A 23,680-nucleotide genomic window follows, 5' to 3' on the forward strand; every position below is an offset into this window, starting at 1 on the left:
TTAATCTATTACAATATTGTAATCAATCATGATTTTCTGTGTTGCAGAGTCTCATGCTTTGAGAGAAAGGGAGAGGGAGAAGAAAAAATTATCAGTGAATTTTGCAGGAAAAGAGGAGAAATTTCCTTACTACCATCATTCAGAATTAGTCAGTCATGTATTCTGTAATCACTCATGTTTTAAGTAATAATGTAAAAATCAACACAAAGGCAGGCTACAGCAAAGTGGTTTTAATTCAAAAATCCCATAAGGAATTAAAATTCTGAAAAGATGACATAGGATCAATCAATAACTGCCTGAAAATATGACAATATATGGAGGCCAAATGACATCATGCTATGTGAAAGAAATTGTTAGGGAAAGTATTTTCAGTACTGTCCTTATCTCTTTTTATTTAGATTATTAAAATTGGTTGAATTGTAAATCTTTACATGTCTCTCTTGTATTGGGAACAAAAAGTTTACGGCATCCGCCCTAAAGAATTTAGAGTCTTAAGTGTAAGACAGGATCAACTGTACGTACACAGAAAGCAGAAAAGGGAAATTTTATGGAAGTTCTTTTTTTAATGCAAGGCACAACCTTGGCACTTTAATTTAGTCCTTGTTTAATGTTGCAATTTAACTTACATTGGGTAAACAGAATTACGACAGTATTTAGGAAATGTTATGTGCTATATCAATTTCCTGTCATTATTGTTTTCTATATTCCCGACTTTCTCATTTGCCTCAAGTTGAATCTTTGTGTAAATTGTGCCCTTTATTTAAGCCCTTACAGGTTGTGTTACATGGCTATTCGTACCATTGAAATGTCTTTATTCATGCTTATTTCTGGATCACCTTTTCTACGGCTTGCACCAATGGATGCAGTTCAGAAATTAGAGATATACTGCAAGTACTGATTAGAGTCATGAGAAAGTCATGAACTCCTTACCAGACATGCAAACACACTGGAACACCAACGGATATCACTGCTGGAGCTGCTTTGTGTTTCAGTTGGCTTTATTACTTTTTCATTTGCATCCTGAGGCACAGTGAAAAATCTCAGCTCAAATCCTCAGCTGAGGAGCAGTGAGCCCACCTGGGTAAGAGGAAGACATTACCTCTGTGTTCCTCTACTGCCAGCATTATTCTGTACCGTCTCGGTTGCCCAGGTAGGTGAGTGCACGCAGGACTTGGCATAATCTCTGGCTGTATCTATCCCCTGTGAGGTCTATTTGTCACATTAGCTGTATTACTGGATGTAGTACAGGTTTTCCATGTCCACCGCATACCACTGTATTGCTTTCCTAAAAAAACAGAGGAGGGGGAGGGAGGGTTTGAGTTGTAGTTGTCACCCCGAAAGTATTTCATAGTGTGTGATTATGCAGCTGATAGATAAATGCTATTTCATTACAAGGCTAGTTTTGTTTTATGCTTTTGTATGTGCCTGACTCTTACAGTGAGTGCAGGGGTTTGATTTTTGGGAATAAGCCAGACTACAAATTGATGATGCAACCTCCACAGCTGGCTTACTGCACTGGGTCATGTTTTCAGTGGCACATTCTTTACAGATGCTGGGCAGAGCAGAGAAGGTTGGTGAATTTGGTGAATATGGCCTTAATGTATGACAAACAACATGAAATCTTCTGTTTGATTGTTGGGCTACATACTTATGGTGACACACCATGAAAGGAAAAGGAAATGTTAACGGCAGCCGATGCTGAACAATTGCTACAAGACGATTCTCCCCTTGCTTCCCCAGTTCTGTTTTCAAAAGCAGTCCAGGGACTGTGACTGCTAAATGCATGCTAAAATCTTCCTTCTGTGCATTTTGAAACATTAGTGAGGGTAAAGCAGGGATCATACATATTCTAAAGTATTTTCTAAGAGAAAATTGCGAGGTTTCTTAGCTTCTCCACAAAGATTTGCCTCTGTTTTCTGCGTATTGTAGATTGTGCATAGTAGTTTACTGTTACGGTAACAGAGCCAGCATGTTGGCTTTATCCTTTTGACTTTCATGCCTCTAATTACGTGGTCATTTAAGGGCCAAGACCATCTTTCAGGATTACAGCTAACCCTACACGTCCAGGGCGAGACAGGTTGGACCGAACTGTTCTATTTTCATTCTGTCTTGATCTGTGAGGGTGAGGCTTTCACTGAAACCAAACTTGAGGTGTTGAAGATGGTGTTTTGGTAGCCGTGGATCATATTCGAAGTAAAGTATTCTGTGTAAGAGCTACAAAGTGTTTGGGTATGTTTTCAGTAAATGTTTCATGCCAAATCCCATAAATCACTTAATTTACAGAGTGTGTAGTTCCTAGTCATAGAGACACATGGATAGCAGAACAAAATATAATAGTGGAATATTAACTCGTTCAAAGCAGAACCTGCTGAATTTTCAAGGTGCAATTCCATTAGGTGACAAATGTCTTAGAAGACAATGAGTGAACCTTTACAATCACCTAAATTGATGGAGGTTGAGGAAATAATTGTTCACTGTCAGCAGGTATGTCATGGTATATCTAGCACACTCTCCCATAAATGTGGGAAAAGTGAGTTTGCTATGTATATATAAACGTGCGGCTGATTATTCCATAGAAATCATTTTGTGAACTTATTTCCTATAAATAAAATAAATAAATACCAGTTTTAGGCTTCCTCTGGGAAAGGTCATTATGTCGATAATAGGGGAAGTACTGTCACAAATATTACTAGATGAAAATATTATATATTACTTTCAGTTCTTAAATTGGCAGTTTTGTTGTAGTTTATTGGTCTACCTCAAAACTTGGATATGTTAGCTTTTTTGCAGTTTTACAACGAGTAGTGTTTGTGGCTGAGTTTGTAACTTGAAGCGATGGTTTTTGCTGAGTATTTGTTCTGTGGTGTCATATTTCTGTCTAAAAGGTTGGGGTTTTTTCCTCCTTGTTACGTTTCCATTTTTGTCCTGTAGTATTCCTCAAGACACTCATTAGCTTATTTTAGTTATTTCTCTGTTCCATATGTACATTGTCTAATCAATAAGCTTCTTCACTTGCTGCGGGATTTCCACCTTATTGTGCTTCCAGCTTCTGTGATGCGGTGTGATGAGATTCGGCCTTGGCTAATGCACTGTTGTCTAAATTTGCTGTGTTTCAGATCATTACACTGACTTTAATTTTGATGTATTTGTATTTTACTCCGCTCTAGTCATCCTCTTTTCCCTTGATCAGTTAAATTACTCTCTGTGCAGTGTTACATATGTACTACTGCTGGAAATACTAACTAAAGGCTTATAATTGAAGTGCTGTTTACAACTACTGACCTCCAGCTTGCTTCTGATTTCTCTGTGATGTTGACCTTTTATAGATTGCACTGTTGTAAATCTTTGAAGTGATTCTTCTTGTCATCATATTTCTAGTAATTATGATTTGCATTGCATTAACACCTAGAAGCCTCTCCCACCTTACCCTTGTTGCATAAGATGACCTTTTTTATGCACTAATTCACATACGGGTAACGGAATACAGTTCTTTCTCTAACCTGAAATGCAGATGAATGCTTGCCTCTATTTCTGTACTTTAAGTATCATAGTTTGAATTCACAAAATTGCTCAGAAAGGATTCTTATTCCTAGAAACTATTTTCTTCCTTTTCTAACGAAATCAGAGCCTGTTGAACTTCTTTCCAGGCTATGTAATGATAAATAAATAAAAATAAAGATTACAGGCATTGTTTGAGAGAGGCCACATTTGAGTAACATTTTCTCAAATTTTGTTCAAGTTGAACAATAACAGCAAAGAAAGTATTAGCTGAATATTGGACTGATGTTTCCTCTGCGTTCCCATTTCACTTCAATGTTAAGAGCAACACTGAAACAAACGTGCAGCTGATTCCTACCCCAAGCAGGACTTGACTCTTAGAATTTCGTGATTACAGTCATTAACCTGGTAGCTATGCTCTGAAAAATAATGTTGGTTGTACGTATGCCTGTTGTATAGTCTCCCAATATATACAAGTGGAAGACAGTTATGAATTGTGTTCCTAGGCTAGCTTAAATAAATGAATTTGAATGAAGATACTAGTTTTTTTAATGATTGTATTGCTTAAAACCTCTGTGTAAACAACTGGATGTTGACTCTAATGGCAGAGGGCTGCTCCCAGATAATGGTATCATCTGCATCTCCATATCAGTTTTCACACTGATTTCTCATATATGTTTTTCTTAGCTCTTCATTTATTTATTTAGATAAATCTAGGTAGTCAGACTTTCCCGATCCTTATGGGTCTTGGTAAACTCTCAGATACTTCTTGTGCCAGGATTTTGCAGATTGTCATAATGGTGTTTCTCTTTTCACTGGGAAGTTGTAAAATGCCTGTGATAAGGTACGTCTTTGCTTTGAACTTCTTCCCTTTTACTTTCCTTGAACGCTGTCTTGTTTGTGCATTGAGCATGTGTTGGAAAGCTGCTCTGCTGCCTATCTGCCTTTCCTAAGCAATCTCATCTGCTCGTATTATGTCTTCTTCCTTGTGCACTAAGTGCAGAAATCCATTCTTTTTCACTTTATCCTCATATGAGAGTGTGCTCATGCCATGATCAATCTTGCTCTGAGCAGGTTTGTTTTTATAAAGAACTACTTTATATAAATACAAAATCTTTAGTGTATAAAGTGTGGTTTATTTATCTTTTCCATGGTATATAGAACTGATTGGACAGGTCTGGAATCGCCTGGTTAATTCTAAACTGCAACTATTGATGCGCAGAGTAATATTAATACGGACTGAGAGTCTTCTCTTTAGGGAAGTCTTGTAATATTCTGCATAATATGCATTATTTGGAAAAGGTTAGACTAATACCCTTTTTTATATATATTAGTGTTTCTCAAATGTCAGTAAATACCTAGTGCCTAGGTAATTTTTCTGAATACATGTGGGAATTTTGCTGATTTATATTTAAGGCCATGCAGAACAAAGCAGTAATGAATTTTTCAAGCAGAACCTTACACAAGTGATATTGGCCACCATTCTTCAGGACGGAATATGGAGGCAGGGGGTTTAAATGATGGCTCTTGGGTGACATACCTCAGTCACTGGCTGAGTACAAACTCAAGGTCTCCTAATTTTGAATCTCTTGATTTAACCACTAGGTATTGCACTATTACTGAAAAAGCATCACTCTGTAAGTGAGGGGATAAAATGCTACTAATACATCAAATCTTATCAAATGACTTTAAACTTATCTTAGCTTTCTTTTCACCAAGGTTTGCTGTAAATCTTTCTTACTAGGGAGTAGCAGGACTTGTGTCCTTGCTAAAAGGAGAAGATTGATTTACTATATTCATATGGAACCGGGAGCTTCCTATGAGTATGCAATAATGAATTGGAATATCCTATAGCTTTTACCCCTGTGCAACTCTTCAGGAGACCTTAAAGACTGGAATGTGTTACAGAGGTCCATTTGATAGAAATTTATAAATGTGTGTCTTCTACGTAGAATAACAGCATAACACATCTTTTAGTATGTGCGATATTCTTATTCTTCAAATGCTCTAATTGATTGTTCATTGGGCTCAGTCAGCCAAAAGTGGAGAGAAACTTTGTACAGACATCATTAGTTTTTCTCCATTTAAAGATTAATCATGAAGAGCTCTGGCTCTTTAATTCTGTAATTTGTATATTTAATGGGCTGCTGCAGAATCTATGACAGTAATTAGCATAGCCTGAAAACTCATTAATACGCAACAACATGATTAATGCAGCATTAATGCAAACATGACTGAAGTTATTTGGGTTATGTAGTAAGAAGATTAAAGCTAAAATGTCCTGTTTGTTTTACCAGTAGTGGGTATAATGGGGTAGCAAGCAAAATAAGAAAAAACAGGTATCAAATTAGTCATTTTAGTGTAAAAGAAATTTTCAGTTCTCATCAAGAGGATTTGGGGTTTTGCCTGATCGTTGGTTTCCACAAGAGGTGTTACACACTTTTCCCCCTTTCATTCACTCATCGTATTCTTTGTGCTCTTTCAGCCTTTTAGTTTGACTTAGGTTTTTTTTGCAGTTTGAGGTATTATGAGCATATATTAAGAAAAAAGGTCTTCTAATTGTGTCATTCTCAATAAAGTTAGACAGTTTCAAAATATGGGGGGAGGGGAGGGTGTACAATCTAATTTTAAAACCAATGGATTTTTAGCTTCTCCTGGGTTTACTATCATCACAAAAGACAAGGGGCTGCTGACCTGCAATTGGACACTCCAGTTACAGTTTGGAAAAAGTTGGGGAAAATTTTTTGTATGTTTGCGTGTGCAAATATATATGTGTGCGTGTACATAGGCATATGGACATATATATATGACTTTCAAGTATGTATTTTAAATTTCTACTGGAAAACTAAAGCACTTCAGAAATGAACAGCATTTGCTTCATCAAGAGAATTACTAGGTCAGTGTAATGTTCGTAATGATGAACTTCAAGAATGTTTTCAAACACATTAAGGTAACAGTAAAGGATGGAGCCTGTTCCTGTATCAAAGACAACAAAAGATGTTGGAGAGTTTTGGGAAGAATACTTTCCAGCTTCTTCTCTCAACAAAATCCAGAAAGCTATAGGCCATCACGAAGTGTGAAGAGCTCCTTGTATTCAGCAGAGGATCTTCATTACTATGTCCAGGAAAGTGTCCTCTGAGCTCTTTCTTTTCCTCTAATCCCACTGTCCATTACGTGAAACTGCTTTAAATATTGATCCATTTTTGTGAAGTCTCCCTTCTTCTTTTTTTTTTTTTTTTTGAAAGGTGCATTTTCTTATTAAAAATACATTTTTAAATGTGGTTTAGCTATTGTAATGACATGTAGCATGCAGAATCACTCTCATGGAATAACAACTAAATATTAATTCAAAGGAAGTGTATAGTAACTGACAGTTAACCTCAATGGTTAAAATCAAATTTTGTTTTATAATTTCTGTGTGAAAATGTGCTTTGATTAGGCAAAAGCATTGGTACACAATCTCAGTGTTAAGTAAATGCTTAATGTTTGTCATCCTGAAGGGACTTGTGCTCAGAGCACAATGCTGTAGTCAAAATTTTATGTACAATTTCTATTCATTTTAGTTGGCATTACGCACAAAAAAGCGCTTTAGTGAGCATAAAGAGATTGCTTTCTTTGTCGACAATTTTCTGTTCATTTGATTGGAATGTACAATTATATAATTATTTACACCATTTCATGTAAGGATATAAGTAGAATGGAAATGCAAATTGTGTTTGTGCAATTCTTGGAGAAATTGCACTGAAAATTTATGTGCTTCACAGATTATGCAAATTTCATTTCTAATAATGCTTTGTGATTTTCTCGATATCAGGCAGGGTTTTTTTCTTTTTATTTTTTTCCCATTGTAATGTACAGTTTTTTCCTTTTATGATTTCCTAAGTTCACAAAGGAAATGTCCATAATATGCTAGGTTATCTAATTATTATTCTTACTTTTAAATTTTATGCATATGGGTCGGGATTGATGTATGTATGAAAATTAAACTAACGCTATTCTTGTTGACCGCATCCAGGTTGGAAATACCTGTATGCGTCTGTTCTTGCCACTTTTGGATGGATCTGATCATGTTCATAGGTTTTGATGAAGGGGCATGGGACTTTTGAGACTTGTAGCAACTTCTGTGTATTTAATGAGTATAATAACATGCATTTGTTGGCTATTTTGAGCTGGACTCTGAACATCCAGTTGTAGAGAAAGGTATTTTATAGGTGTGTTAGCTGAGTGCATGGGACAAAGAGATTAATTTTTCAGTGGGTCACTTTGCTGAAATTTCTCAGCTGTTATTGTAAAAGATGTCTTCAATTACTGTATTGAAGTATGTAGCCCTCTGCCTACATTCTCCTCTCAACTCCGCTTCCTCAAAATTTAAAAAAATCAGAAGAAAATTTTTTAGTACTGTGAATATTTTTGTATTTTGAAATGCTGATTTTTTTTTTTTAAAAAGAACCAAACTAAATTCAATTCAGTTAAATTGGAAAGGTGTTTCACAGGTAGTAAAATCTCTTTAGTCTGGGTGAATAAAATTTCTTGGTCAAACAAAATCAATTTTAAACTTTTTCTTTTGCAAGAAAAAGATGTTTAGCATCAGTCAGAAGTTATTTTTATTTCTGTAATAATTATAAATTATTAGTATATATTATGCTAATCTGGGAGGTGCTCTAGTTTATTAACATTTTCCCCCTGACAACCGACTGCCTCTTCTAAACTGAAAATAATCCCGTGTGCTCCGTAAACTTACTGTAAGCAAAAATGCAGTCAGTTTCTTAAGAGCACATTCTTGCCTGTTAAATACGTTTGTGCAGATCTCACACGCTATGTTGAATTGCAGCAGAAGAATCTGCATCCAGATGTGAATCTGATTCTGAATCTGAAATATTGATGAAGTTCTCAGACTTTCAAGCCTTACATGAGGGAGGCAAAGATGGGATATAAAAATAGTCTCATATGCTTTTTCTGTGTTAGACAAAAAGCTGGGTTCTGACTCATCTGACATTACTGTAATAGTCTATCTTTTTCATTTTAATATCAGCCTTATTACTAAAAGGAACTCTCAAAATGGTGTGCACTCACAGGGTAGCATGCTGATATTGCTGCTTAGTTTAATGCCTTTAAAATGCCCGCATTGGTCACTCGCATCCTTATTCCTCTGCTAACCTGGTTGCGCCGTCTGTGAAACTAGGATAAAAATCTAATCACAATCCGCTACTGCATAAGTTGAAGCTATGTTCATCCTTAGAGACGGGTAGAGTCTGTCCTAACACACTTTGGGATACTTAAAAAAATTAATAATAATATTAGTAATTTCCTTTTATTACCGTGTATTATTCTTTTTGTCTTTTATGTTCACTGTATACAATGCTTGTATTATGTTTTGTACAATGCCATTATAATTAAAGAAATTCAATTACAGAACTTGAAGAAATTTCTTTATTTATAATTGAAGGATTTCTGACAGCTTCTCCAATTGCAGCTATAATTTGAAATGGAATTAAAGATTTTATTTGAATTACATACATTAATGTTTAATTTGTAGTAGAATTTCCTGTTGTGTTTTAACCCAGAAATGATAACAACACCTTGTGGACCGATCCCTTTTGTCACCGTTAGGTGAATCCTTGAGTTGCAATTCAAGATTCAGTTGATTAAAAGTACATTCCTACTATGCCCCACAGATGGTCCTGTTTTCCATCCAAGATTTAGTAGCCTCGGTAGCGTGGCTGAGACGCAGTTTCTGAACATGACAAATTATGGAAGTAATTGTAATGTCACTATTTTATTTATATTCCTGTTTATCTGTTGTATCTAACACGGAAGTTAAGGTTTTAGACATGCATACTGAAATAGTATTTGAAACATTTTCTTGCAAAATCCACCCCACCCACCCCCCCACCCCCACCCCCCCAAAAAAAAAAGAAAGAAAAAAAAAAAAGAAAGTTTTTCTGGTGATCCAAGGTGGTTTTCAAGTTCTTTGAAACTTTTCAGATTTCCAAAGGAGAGCTTTCTGTGGTCAGGTTAAGTAAGGTCCATTTTCAGTCCTCAGTGTCAATAAGGCAGAAGGATGACAGCGACCTAGCTGTTACAAGCCTGAATTGATTTTCTGGCTCTGTTTTGTTTTGAACATGAGGTCCATCCTGGACTTGAGAAATCTTTTCATATCTTTTTTTTTTTTTTTTAAATTAGTATCTTCCTGTGAAAAATATTAATTCCATATGTTTTTCTCTTGCAGTGAAAATATTATTTGTGGGTCAGAAGTTTGCTTAATCGTTTTCTCCATTGCACTCACTTCTAGAAATACAAGAAAATATTAATATTGAGGTTTGAAAGTACTTATTTAAAACTAGCTTATATGAACTTCCTTATCTGATGAGAAACTCCAAAGCTACCTGAACTTAAAGGGACAGAGTCCTTTTCTGAATTATGTAATAGGTGACAAATGAATTTAGAATTTGCTGTATGGGCTGTGACTGAGTCAGTTCCTGACTCATCAATACTTTATACGAAGCTATGGCAAATCTACAGGCAGCAGTTAAGGTTTCAATATCCAAAGAAGAAAGAAAGCTCCTGCATAACATTTGAAAACTTAGAATTGCTGCAATATTACCTTTATGAACCATTTAATTTCTATTTTTTTAACACAACATTATAAAATAATGGTGTTTTTGCAGAAATGCAATTATTTTGTTAGTATTTGTCCTTCTGAATCAGGTGTGAGGAGGGCTCCTTTAGTTTTCAGAAATGTCTTTTGGCAGCTCGATAAAAATGCTGGCAGTTTGTTAAATTAACTGTGCTCTCCAGTGCTGGGATTAGAGACCATCAGTCTCAGCCGCTCCAGCAGATACTGCAGCCGGAAATACCTGGAACCTCAAAGTACAGCGTAGCGGTTGTTTCTGAGCCAGGCAAAGCTATGCTTTTCCTTAAGTAGGGACAGCGTTTGTTGAGTTTTTTATTTGGTGGGCATTACTTATGTACAACTGCTTTTTGCAGGTATTGTAATAGCGTGACTGATTTTTCATTGCCTAGAGAGTACGTTTCATATCTGTGAGTGCATCGTGTGATTTGCATGAAAACGTTCATGTGATTAAGAAATAGGGTCAAAGGATATTTCTTATGGATATAGGTAATTAACAAGCACGATCTACTATGAATGTGCATCAGAATTATAATTTTTTTTTAAAATATGGATGCTGTCTACAAGACAAACTTTTGTCACTTATTGTTTTCTGCCTGACGTTAAGAGTGAAAATGTGTATGAAAAGACTAAATAGTTCGATGGAGTTGAGTAAAACCCAATAAACTATCCTGTTCTGTAAAAAGCATTTTATGCAAAAATGTCATGGAAGTGTAGAGTATAGGCAGATGTTGCTATTGCTGCCTTTTCATTTCCCTTTGCGAAAAAAATAGCTCAGTAAAGGCACGGTTCCACCACAGACTCAGCCTGCGATATTTGGATTTGCATATTAGAAACTTGGGCCAAATTGTGCATATGGTTTTGTAATTTTCTTACTTGTTTCTGTAAGATGATGTTCCACGAGATAGCTTAAAAGAAAGGTGTTATAGTCATAAAAGATTCCTGGTTATCCAAAACTTGTTTATTCATAATTATCCTTCTCAAAACTGGATGCATAATTTATGAATTGTTTCATTAATGTGTCCTTAGATAGTTACTGAGTAAGTTTATACCGTGGAAAACAATACTCCAGTATTTACAAGCTGATTAATTAGGTTGTTGTTTTGATATTTTATTTTTGGTAAAAAGTAATGTAAGAAAAATACAGTTTTTTTTTTTTCTTATATGTCATTTGAATGATGTTTCGTGTGCTGAGACAATATTTTATCAGAAGCCAAATGGAAGGGCTGTTGATAATGATCTGGGAAGTTCTTCATTAAGCTTAGTTCATCAATTGTTCCTTGAGATGTGTCCAATTTTTATTAACACCTGTTCTTTTTCAGGTGTTCTTTGTGCACTTAAATATATGTATTTATAAAAGAATATATATAAATATACATATAAATATGTGTATATATATCTGTCTATCTTTTGAAGCCAACCCCCCACCATTCTTCATAGAAATCCTTCCATGCAGGAACCTCGTTCCTACTTTATGAATACAAATGTTAAGGTACAAGTGAAAATCCACATGTGAAACATCAACTATTAGAATAGTATGCTGATATTTGAATAACTTTTTTTTAATAAAGAAGTTACTGAACAGCATAAATCACAATTGTGTATCATTTTTTTATGGAAGAGTAAGGGCTCTGGAATCATAGATGTTTCTCTCAAAGGCTGATTCAGTCTGGATTAGTAAAATGTCTCCTGCAATGAGTGGCAGGGGTGGGTTTTAAGCAAAGAAAACTTCCATGAATTTGATTTGCCATTTTACTGCTTTTTAAAACAACTTTTTATTTGTAATTGTGCTGTTAGAATGCATAAGAACCATTTTTGGCATTAACCATCTGCTTGTTTTTTCTAACCAGGTATTAAAGTGAAATTTAGAACCCAGGAACCTGATGGTTTGATTTTTTTCTCTGCATCACCTGGGAATCAAGACGAATACATTGCACTTCAACTGAGGAGTGGGCGTCCTTACTTTCTTTTTGATCCACAGGTACAACAAAAGACAGGATATGACAAAAATAGCTTATATTATTCCTTTCACTACTTCTTTACGTATTTATCCTTTTTTTTTTAATTATTGTTTAATTGATACAAGTTAACTGGCTGTTCAGAACCCTTGGGTAACTGGACATTACGGGGAGAGAAACACTGAAACGCTAAAGCTTTGCTCATTGTTTTGTTTGCCACAATTCATGATTCTTTTGTTTTGCATTTTTATGGGTTGGGACTTCTTGTCAGTACCACTGAACCCCACTACAGCGTAATGTGCCAAGATTTTAGAGATGGGCAGAACTAGTTTTTGAATTAGCAAATAAAGGTTATATATTTCTTAGCCAATTATTTTTAAGCCTCCGATCTTGAGATTTTGTCTTTTCCTGCTGAAATCGGCGTCTTGCCATTAATAAGATGAAAGTCGTCTCTCGCTTCTAGTAATAAAGACGACAGCAAAAGCATAAATACTGAGGGAAATATTATCAAATACATTCCACAAAATTAAAAATACGGCCACATTCCTTGCATTTCTATTTGGGTATTTTCTGTTTTCTCTGCACCCCAAAATGGGATCTCCTCATGGAATAAAAAAAACATTACAGACTCAGTTATCTTTTATACATATGCAAGAAACTGTAAGTAATTATTGGATTTTCGAATTATATTGGCATAACGTGGTATCATACATTTCCATATATGTGCATCCTCTCTGTAAGGTTACCACTGCCTCCGTGTTGCTGGAAGGCCTGGTCGCTGCATCAGCCCTATCTTCTGTCACGCCTCAGTGTCTAATTATGTGATTGGCACTGTGTTTACTGCTCTGTGGGGTTGAACAGAAAGGCTTAATAGTGTAAAATGGTGTGGATTTAGAGATTTGACAATGCACTGTTAACTTTTGCTTCCTGAACTCTGATATGGTCCAGGCACTGGTGCTCCATGACCATGCAGAGGTGTTGTGCAGCAGTGAAGCTCCTCCTTAGCTCTGAGAAATCTGTAAAGGAGGCATGGTGCTGCCCAGAGGCCAGTGTGTATGTGATCCCTGTGCTCTAGGAAACATTAACTCTGCTTCTGTCGCCAAGATACAAATTTCTCTCATTTTCACTGCATTTACATACAGGCATTTTCTTCTTTTCCTTGTTGCAAACTGAGTCACTGTGTACTTCAATTTTTGGGACCATGCTTAACATTGTTGTTAATGTTGCCCTCATCCACAATTTAATAGGTACTAGTTCTATTTTGTCTTTTTTATACTTATACCTTCACTTAACAGAAAATTAATTTTTATTTCCTTTGTAAGATCTTTCTAGGTGTAATAGTTTGATTTTTGTTGTTGTTGTTGTTTGTTTTAATGGGAGTGGATATCTTTCAACTGGCATTTTAGTGCTTCAAATAGTATTCCTAGGCCCCGCTTGCAGATCTGCTCCTTCTGAAGTAGCTTTGTCAGCTAGGTTGGACTCATTCCCTAGAAGAGCTTGTCTTTGGTTGGATTCACACTATTTGGGAGATGGGGAGGAAGGGGGACACGTGGGAGAGTGGCTGGGTTGGGGCTTTTATTGTTTTCTTTTTTTTTCCCCTTTCCCCCCTGTCCTTTATCTGTCCTTTATCTTTATCTAATACTCAGTCCCTAGAGCTTCTTAGTTCAGCAATATTTTCAGTAGTTGCTATTTTGGATTTTAACAAATTACTTGTTTATGAATATATCTTTCTTTATCTTTGTGTTTCATTTGAATCAGCTTGGGACAACTGTCCCATGCTGATTTTTATGACCATCACTTCCATATTGTTACCTCCTCTCACAAAGTCTAAACTAGCCTATATGGCTGGTTCAGTGAGTGTTTCAAGAAAAATTAAAAAAATAGTTAATCCTTCATTTGTGTATCACAGTTTGCATTAGTGTGCAAATGCTTTAATTGCTTCTTTTTCATATCATGTGGTTTCTTAGCCAGGTTCTATGCATTGTTTTCTCTAATTATGATTGTGGCATATATGATAAACATTTATAGCCGTGCCTCTGTGCTCTTCTCTTAAAAACTGCAAAAATTCTTTTTGATGATAATTGTGACTCTGCTGCTTTTTATCCAGAGCAGCTTTGTGTAATATTGTGTGCTCCCTTCCAGCTGTGTCCTGTCACAGGTTAATTATTTTTACCCTTAGTCCCTTTCAGGATTCTGGTTTGTATCTTTGCTCATGATCAGCAGCGCATTTTTCTCTTTGTTGTATCTGCTCTGGGGATAGTCCTGCCAAGTCTTCTTAGTGGGGAGTCTTCAGCAGCCTGACTTCTTCCTTCTCTAAGCGTTAATTTCAAATGCTTTTCTTCCTGTCCAGTCATACTTCTCTCAACTTTATGTACACCACCGTTCATCAAGCTGTTGTCTGACCATCTCTTTTGTCACCCTTTTGTATTGTCGAGCTGCTCTTCTTTCCTCATTATTGTTTTACTGTCATTCTTTGCAAATTTCTATTCATGGTCCAGGAAGCATGAGGTTTTTTCCTAACAAATGTCTTCCTCAGTCTTGTCTGCATAATCAAATTGTTCCATAGACCTTCCTTCAAACTCTGTGTGCCTGCAAACCTTCATCTGTCTGTGGAGTTTCTCCTCATTGTAATGCCTTTTACATCCTCCCCTAAATTACGCAATCAACTCTAGCTAAATTTATAGTTATCTTTCAGTAGCTACAGGTCATTTGTTGTATTTTTTTTCCCAGGGAAGCACTGAATATTTTATACAAAGTGAAATCACTAACAGTGGAAATTGAAGGCCAATCTGGAGCGCTTTTTCCCTTAGTGATTAGGATAGTCTGAGGATATGAATATTGGGATTCTTCTCGCAATATGGAGGGAATAGAATCCAGCTCTTCTGTTTTAGAAGATGATCCATTTACTAAACTTTACAGCAAGAAGGAGGAACACCAGATACTTTCCTCGTTGCCTGTGGCTCGGGCAGAGTCTGAAGTGTAGTAGGCATGGTCTGAGGGTGAGCTGTTACTGCCCAAAAAAAGGAAGGTGGAGAATACCCAGCTATGAGTTCCAACTATACCTTACTGCTTGGCATTGGCAAAACTTCAGTACTTGTTCACTTTCTCAGTGGCAGGAGTTTGGTCACTGAAAGAACTTGACTGGGAGAAGTGTGTTTTACATTCAGACTTTTTCACCTAGACAGTATCTTTGAGGATCCATATTTGTGATGTTTCTATATATTTTTATGAATGTAAACATCAGCATGAAGAGCCACAGAGATTTATATTTACTTAGTTATTACTGAGAGCTACTAAATATTAAGACTTATTGTATGACTCAGTGAACTAATCCAGATTTAGTACCCTATGTGTGATTTCCAGCATGCATAACAAGCCATTTCACAACAGGATATTTGAATATGATCACAGAGTCACTTGGCTAGTTCTGGATAAAATGTCATAGAGAGGCCTCCAATGCAGTACGTCCTGAACCCTCAACACTGTCTCTTTTCTTTTTTTCTTTTTTTTCTTTTTTTTTTCCCCCCTGAAATTAAGCGCAGGCTAGCACATATGGTTGTGTGGTCCCAGATTGAATTGGTTACAAATAAATGTGGTTTCTGATGTATAAAATTGTTAATGCTCTAGACTGTTGCCAAACATAATATGAAGAACCACTTATTCAGGCACCTGATCTTTAGAATGCAGCATCGTTTGTAACAATTTTAACGCTAACTAAGTACACTTTGATGAGACAGCATTTAATAAAATGCTCATTAATTTCATCATTAGCAAGGGTATGCTAAGAAGTAAGCCAGTTTCTTATGTCACGCCCAATTAGCATCCCATGCTAGTAATCCCATTAGTATTGTTGAATTCACTAATGGAAAAACTAATGGGCATGCTACCAGGGCACATTAATTGGGCATGACACCAGTTCTGGTTTTAATTATTAAACTACGATAATGAAATGTGTGTTTGTAAAATATTAAAATGTTCAAATAGGAGAGAAGACAATAAAAAATAGTATATGAAAAAGTGCACATCAGTATGTAAGCATATATAGCTTTGTATTGTTATCATGGGAACGAGGACCGCTGTACAGACTGCCTCAGTACCAAGATGCTGGCTGAATGGAGTAGGAAACATGCTGTAAATATTCACGGGAAATTATTTTATTCTGTAATTGTGTACGTATGTACGCATCATACGTACTTTCATACACAGGATACGTAGTGACAATCACCAATTCAAAATGTACTGTAAAATGTATACTGTGTTCATAAATCTGTATGTCGACAAGGAATTTCTAATAGATGCACATCACTAAAGGCATAGTAATAAATTCTAATAATTAAGACTTTTAGTATTAATCACAATAGGTGGTTGTTTTTATCAACAGGTCTTCTTCATGTGCAATAACTCTAAGGTCCTTCAGCCAGAAAGAGTACTAGAAGATCTGGGGAAAGGAAATAATCTGAACTGTCTGGTTTGCTGCTGCAAAGTAGCAAGGTAGACCCCCAGATTTTAAGGAACCATTTATTTTTCTTTTACATATTTTTTTGAAATTGTTTTTTTGAAGCCTGTCTTAAGCCATAAAATAACTGCAGAGGTTGTGAGTCTTTAATGTTATGTAGTGCCTATGTAAAGAAATGTTTCTTACATTCAGTAGTTGCCTGCTATGTGGGACAGTTCTATTTTGTGAATTCAACAGAATAACTTTGAGTTCCCAGATGGTTCAAGTATGTTATAAAGTCCTGAGACAATATTATGGGAATTATTGTGAAGTTAGAACATTATTTGGATGTAAATCTCAGGGAAACTTCTTGAAATACACTAATTTTATTTTTATTGCATCATTACCTGAATTCATGTGGTATTTATTTTGGTTGTTTACAGCCTTGAGATTTGGTTTGGCAACTGCATCTGTTAAATTCCTCTTACTCAGCAATTGAGAAAAGATTTCTCTGCATTTTGTTATGGATGTCTCTATATTCAACCCCTCATATAACTATATTTTTTACTTTGAATAAAACCAGATAAAAATTCTAGTTAAATTTAAAAACTTTGTACAAGCATCACTTGTACAGTAAAAGCATCCTCAATAACTACCTTCTTTTTTTTTGTCTTTCCTGAATCTCTTGGTATGACCTTTTTCTTCATAACCATAAATGTATTATACTCTCTCACCTAAAAATTCATGTTCTTTTGATACCAGGTTAACAGGGACAGAACATGCATCTTCATACTGTCCTACAAATACATCTAATTTCTAGGTCCTTTCCTGTAGACAGGTGTTGCAGTCAACAATCCTGTTGGATTTCTGTGGATGGCACATTGAATCATGGCCATCAAACTTCACAACCACAGCGATCCGTGAAGTAGTTAAATAAAAACTCAATTAAAAAAGTAAATAAAAAAATAAATCTGAGTGACATGATCCTCAGTAATTTGTACCTCATCCTTGTCTTTATCAGAGAAACTGCACAGGGTTTTCTATTTTTAATAGAAACTGAACTGGATCCTTGATCCCTCATTTATTATTTGAGAAGGTTAATTTAGTGGGGAAATCTGTCCTAAACATCATTCAGTATTCCAGAAGAAGTTAAACAGAGGACTTTTGTCTTTATTTTTAGATGTTATATACCACAGAGTGTTACAAAGAGTAAGGTATAACTCTAAATCTTCCCTTCATAATATTCTAAATCAGATTCTTCTGTTAATAAAAAGGGATCTGCAGTAGCAGTCACTCCAACTAATGATGGTGGAAGAGAGTACAACGATAACAGTTGGCATCAAATAATTGCTACAAGAATTCAAGCACTGGGAAACATCACGGTGGATGGGCAGTACACAGGTAATCAATTCCATTTCATTTTGCTTTATTATTTTGGTATTGCTGAGAGTATTGCTCACTTGCTTACTTTTCCACTACCTGTGTTCATCCATGCAGCAAAAAATTCACTCAATTTTCTGACAAAATCACTACTGTTTTGTCTGTGCATCTGAGGCATCTGTCCGTTGTGAGTCTTTGATGATTTAAGTGGGGAGGAGTTTGTCTTTTTGTGCTTGTGAATCTATGATTGCATTAATTTTCTTCTGTAAAACGGAGCTGTAAATATTTCCAGGATATGTATGGGAAAGTATTAGGATATTGTGTTACATTAGCCTCTTCTACCAAATATCAATATTCTGTTATTGAGTTGAAAATGTGTTGAAAGCGTTGAACACAGGAATAATGACCTATTTTGTCCAGGTTCTTCCTTAGCAACTAGTGGCAGTACCATTATTGGAGAGAACACAGGAGTTTTTGTTGGAGGACTTCCACAGGGTTATACTATTGTGAGAAAGGATGTAGGTGAGTATGACTGTGGTATAATGAATCCTATACAGTGGCACTGACTTAAGTGCTTTTCCAGTACTGTAGGCTGCATTGACATTGTGTCAGAAATAAGAGGGCAGTACTTAACTTGCATCATTATTTACATAATTGTTTTAATAAAAAATAAGTCTGTACAGTTTCTTGAATTTTATCTTTCAGGCTAGATTGAAATATCTATATAGCTGATGTCATTAGCAGTAAAGCAGTGTATAAGGTCTGTGTACGTTTTAATTAATTCCATATACAGAACTGGTATGTCTGTGAAACTTGTGGGTATGTTTTACAATTTAGATTCCCAAATTCTTTTCCAAAATACACATACAAACTGTTTTTGTTAGCTTAAGCACAGGGTTATGCATCCTACTGAGATGCAGGGATACAACATGTTGGCCTTTTTAGGTGTGAGTCTGATCCTTCAGGGATTGTTGCACTGACCTCAGTGGTGTATTAATATATCTGTATTCTACAGCTGTATTTATGTGGAGCTGGATTGTAACGGGCTTCCACAGAATCAATAAACATACATCTTCATATATAAACTTCGTCTATATGTCAAGTGTACATTCTACCAGCAGATAACAGAGGTGACTACATACAAAACCAGTATGCAATCAGCTGTTCTCAGTGGATTCATATCCAGACTTGTGCTTTTTTTCATATAAACCTAAAAGCCAAATTGTTTATTTAAGTTTTTATTCCTGCCACTGATAAGGATGTGAAATCTAGTTGATGACTTGATGTGAGGTACACAAGAGTACAAGTTCCTCTATCCTCCTTTATTTCAGTTTACTAAAGCCAGAAACGTGTGCATGTGATGTTCAAAAACTTTGGTTCATAAAGTAATGCAAGATGCCTCCATCAAAAACCTCAACTAAATATCAAAATGAGATTGACTCTAATACCATTCAAGAGAATGCCATCTATAAAATCCTGCATTATATTTTTGTCCCCGATAAAGAAAGAGATAGAAGTCATGAATTACTATTTTTTTTTAAATCCAAACAAAGAAAGAAAAACTTCCTGATGGAGCTTCTAGAAGTGTATTCATCTACCTAAGCTTCTGCAACACAGTTTCTTCCTGTTCAGCAGATGCATGCCTTTCTTCACAATTATTGTTTTGTTTAAAGAGGATAAACCTGAAAACTTTCCTTGGAATCTTCATGGAGTAGATCTATGCTGTTGACTTGAAAACATCTGTGTGCAAAATCTCAAAAAGTTTAATATTTTCCATCTACATAGCAGTAGCTGCTGTCCTTAGTGACTAAACCCATTCAGAAATCTGGATTTAGCTTAGAGACTAGGTTTATTAAGTGGTTGATGGCTGGTTCTCAATGCATACATGCACATATACAATAGGGTGAGTGGGTATAACACATGTAAATTAATCCCTGTATTTAGTTGCAGGTGATCGGCTTAAAAAATTATTTTCCATTTCTGCAGGGATGAAGATGATAGTCCAGAAGGGATTTGTGGGGTGTCTCAGTGACATATTTTTGAAAAAAGTGCATACTCCCTATGAAAACTGGGAATCTTTGAACTGGCAGCATGCTGAAGAGCAAAACAATGTCTATCATATGTGGGAAGGATGCCCCATTGTCCTCTCCCAAGGAGCACATTTTCTTGGCAAAGGTAATTTGCTGTACGATTGCACTAGTCCAATATGCTCTTGAGATGTAAAAGGTGATCGGATCAAAAGTATTGCAGTATTCTGCTTATCAAAGCAGCGTTAGTTACATAGGATCATTTTTGAATGGTATAAAACCTAGTTTCTGGGTTTACAGAAGACTGCTGCATGCATTCACAGACAGGTGCTGCTGCTTTAACTATATGCAGTTTTGATATGCGTGTAAAAGGTGAAATTTCACTTTTGAAGAGACATGGATGCCTCTAACGTATCAAAAAAAGCCAGGTAGCAAAACTTAGACAATTGCACCAGCTTGGTTTGTGGCAGTACATTATGGATAACTGTCATTCGCAAAGCTGAGTGATGAAGTTGTAAACCTTGATCTTGAAACCCCTGAGTACTTCATGTCAAAGTAAAAATTAGCACCTGGATTTTTGCTTTTGGTTTCTTGAACCTATTTATTTATGTATTTGATTAACTTGTGCATGTATTCACTTCCTTTCAAGGGTTCCTGGAACTGTATTCAGGTGTTTTCAGTGGTGGACTGGAATTCGAGATCTCATTCAAATTTAGAACAGATCAACTGAATGGATTGCTTTTGTTTGTTTACAATACAGATGGCCCAGATTATCTCGCAGTAAGTTCAGAAATACAAATAACTATATTCACATATGACCTGTGAGTTTTGTCTGCTAAGATATGTCCAGCATTTAAAGACATTTCAAGCCACGTTATTTTTGTGGTTTACTTATTTTGAAATGCTGTGTGCAGCAAAGTGTAAGGGCAGCAAGAAGACTCCAGCAAATGCTCAGAATAGGTTACCTGTGTTATTTATATCATAAATAAGATACCAGTATATGAATGTATGAAAAGCAGAATTATTCTCTTTGCTGAGTTAGAAGCGATTAGAAAAGAGAATAAAACAAGTGCGTTAAAAGCTTTCGGTTCATTCCTGGGAAAGTAGAGTTACCCATTTCCTGGTTCTCATATTAGAACAAAATCAATTAAATTGCAAATCAAAAAGTTGATGATGGAAATTGTCCTATTTCCTAATAAAGCTTTCTCTTTAAGGTATACGTATTGTATGTATTTTTATAACCAATATGATTTCCTTATTTTGATTTGGAACATAAGAATATAGACAGAAATTAGTGGTCCAGCTTAATCCCATCTCATCTCTATCACTGTTTTCCCAACACTGTAGAGGAAGCTTTACAAATCCTGTATTAGGTAAATTTCTGAGGTAATGCCTATGAACTTTCTTATTGGTGTCTGTTAAATAAGACTGGTTTATGCTCAGAAGTACTCATGCTTGTTACAGCTTTTCAGATTTTTTTTGTTTTGTTAGTTACGTGGCTCTGAATTTTCATATTTTTCTTCCCCCAAGGATTCTGAATGTAATTAGACAGCGGTTACCATTGCGTAGTGGGTCAGCTATAGTTACTGCTTGCACCAACCAGTAGGTATTACATTGAAAGTAATACCTCTTTTTAGTTGGTCCAAGAAGCAATCATTTACATTTAGACATTTTTGAGGGTATTGTTACTCTTTATGACCTAATCTGCCCTTTCTGCATTTTTATTGAATTTCATTTATTTATTTATTATTATGCAGCTGTTTTGCTAATGGCTGTCATGTCACAGCCTATTTTATTGCATGGCATTATATCTAATGTGCCTTTTCTTTTAAACTTCTGACCTAAAACGTATAAATACATTTTTCTGCTTTTCAGGTCAATAACTTGTTTTTCACTTTTTATATTACTGGCTTTCCCAGCAGATCATTTTTTCCTGGATTTTGAGTTCTGCTAGACCTGATTGCTTCCTCTTTTTCAAGCAGCCTTAGTCCAGAAATTATGAATTCCAATAACAAGTCTTGCTAATTACGTGTTACTACTTTAGTTTTGCCCTCAAGTAATGACCAAGATCATGAGCTAATAGCATAAGATGCTATACAGAAATTACTGTCCCACCCTAAAAGGACTTGTATGTAATTCACAGTACAGGGGCATTATTTACATGAGCAGTGTTCACAGGGACAAACACGGGGCTTGGGTTCTTCTGGAGATTCTTGTGGTATGTGATCCTTGTTTTCTTCAACTTGCTCTGTGAAAGACTAACAAATAGCATCTAACTGTAAAGGGAAAAAATTACTAAATTGAACATGCAGTCAAAACCACAAACTCGTTAGACAAAAGACCTTCCTTCTCTACTCCTACTTCCAGATTTTTGGCAGTATAGTGTTTACATTATTTTTAGCACTTAGCATTTGTTCCTAAGTCAAGTAATTTTTTTTTTTTATTGCATCCTGATCTCAACATCTCCACAGCCTTAACATGAGGAATTTTAAAGAGGATGAGTATATGCATGCTTTTCCAACCCTTGCAACCGTGTGTTCTGCACATACATAATGATGACAGAAGGTTTTTCCGTACACTTGAGCTCACAAAAAAAGGTTAATAGAAAGTGAAAATGAGGTGTGTAGCATGTTGCGCATGAGCTACGATGTCTTTGTTAGGAGCTTTGGTCAGGAGACACTTGCACTGCAAAACAGATTAGATGCTATACCACTTACCCTGAGTGCCAATGTAAGACGGTATTCCTGACCCTTCCTTTTGCATAGGTCACAGCTCTCTTGTTAGCTTTATAGTTTTGGAATGACTAAACTAGACACGTGGCTGGCCTGCTGCCAAATGGCCAAAAACTCTGTCTTGTCTTCTGCCCAAGACAGAATTATATCCTAGAAATGTGCTCTCTGTAAAGCTCACTTCTTCCATGACTTCCATGCTATGAGAATTAACTCAAGCTAGAGAGGTCATTTGGATTCTCTTTGGATCCAGGTACAATAATTATGAGCAAACTGTGACCAGATAAACTAGTACGAATCACTAGCTGTCACTCTGGCATGTGTTTCCTCATGAGTTTGTGATTGAACAAAGGTACTATGAGTGCTGGTAGAGCCTGCATTACTGATTTTGATGATGACCACTTCAACAGCAGAGAAAGCCTAAGCACTGCAGATCTTATGTGTGACAGTGGCACCAGCTCCCAAGATATTGTGGCTGATGTAGCTGATGTTGAATTCAAGAGCTGACTTGCTTCTGCAAAGTGACAAAGAAAGAAGTCCTGTAGGAACTTTTTCAAAAGAACTGCACTTAAGTAGCTGCATGAAGTAAAATAACCAGTCTGAGATGCAAGTGTTACCTGCGGTGGAGCTAAACAGGGGTGCAAAATAAGTGTTTTGTGGACTCAAAGTCAAAATCTTTTCATCAGCAAAGGAGTGACTGGTACTTGTGGGACTTATGAAGGTGACATACCTATTAGTCACCAGTGGTTTCTCTCTGTCTGGTGCGAGGAAAAGATTTCTATTCCTTTTCCTTTAAAGACTGACTGATTTTGAGGAGATTATTGAGGAGTCTGTGTTTGAGCTTCTATCTTCTTGCTGGACAGTCTGAACAAGGCTGGTACCAATACAGAGCATCTCTTTAACCTTATTGATTTTGAATTGGGAAGCCCAGTTCAACATCAGCATCACGTGCTTTTTCTTTCAAAGGGCTCACAAACTGACTGTCATTGCCAAGTACTTTGAAGTCTCTTGCTTGTCTATGC

General features: G+C 36.0%; 1 protein-coding gene across 1 annotated transcript in view; it reads left to right on the forward strand.

Annotated features, from left to right (window-relative positions):
- Nucleotides 1–23,680, forward strand: part of USH2A (usherin) — a 395,028-nt gene that overhangs the window by 130,404 nt on the left and 240,944 nt on the right. The window contains exons 22-26 of the mRNA XM_063328461.1: nt 11,980–12,110; nt 17,797–17,923; nt 18,323–18,424; nt 19,889–20,077; nt 20,579–20,709. Coding sequence (XP_063184531.1) covers nt 11,980–12,110; nt 17,797–17,923; nt 18,323–18,424; nt 19,889–20,077; nt 20,579–20,709 — 680 coding nt within the window. The remainder of the gene's footprint in view (nt 1–11,979; nt 12,111–17,796; nt 17,924–18,322; nt 18,425–19,888; nt 20,078–20,578; nt 20,710–23,680) is intronic.

Source organism: Chroicocephalus ridibundus, chromosome 3 (genome assembly GCF_963924245.1).
Source record: "Chroicocephalus ridibundus chromosome 3, bChrRid1.1, whole genome shotgun sequence".
In the NCBI taxonomy this organism is placed as follows: domain Eukaryota; kingdom Metazoa; phylum Chordata; class Aves; order Charadriiformes; family Laridae; genus Chroicocephalus; species Chroicocephalus ridibundus.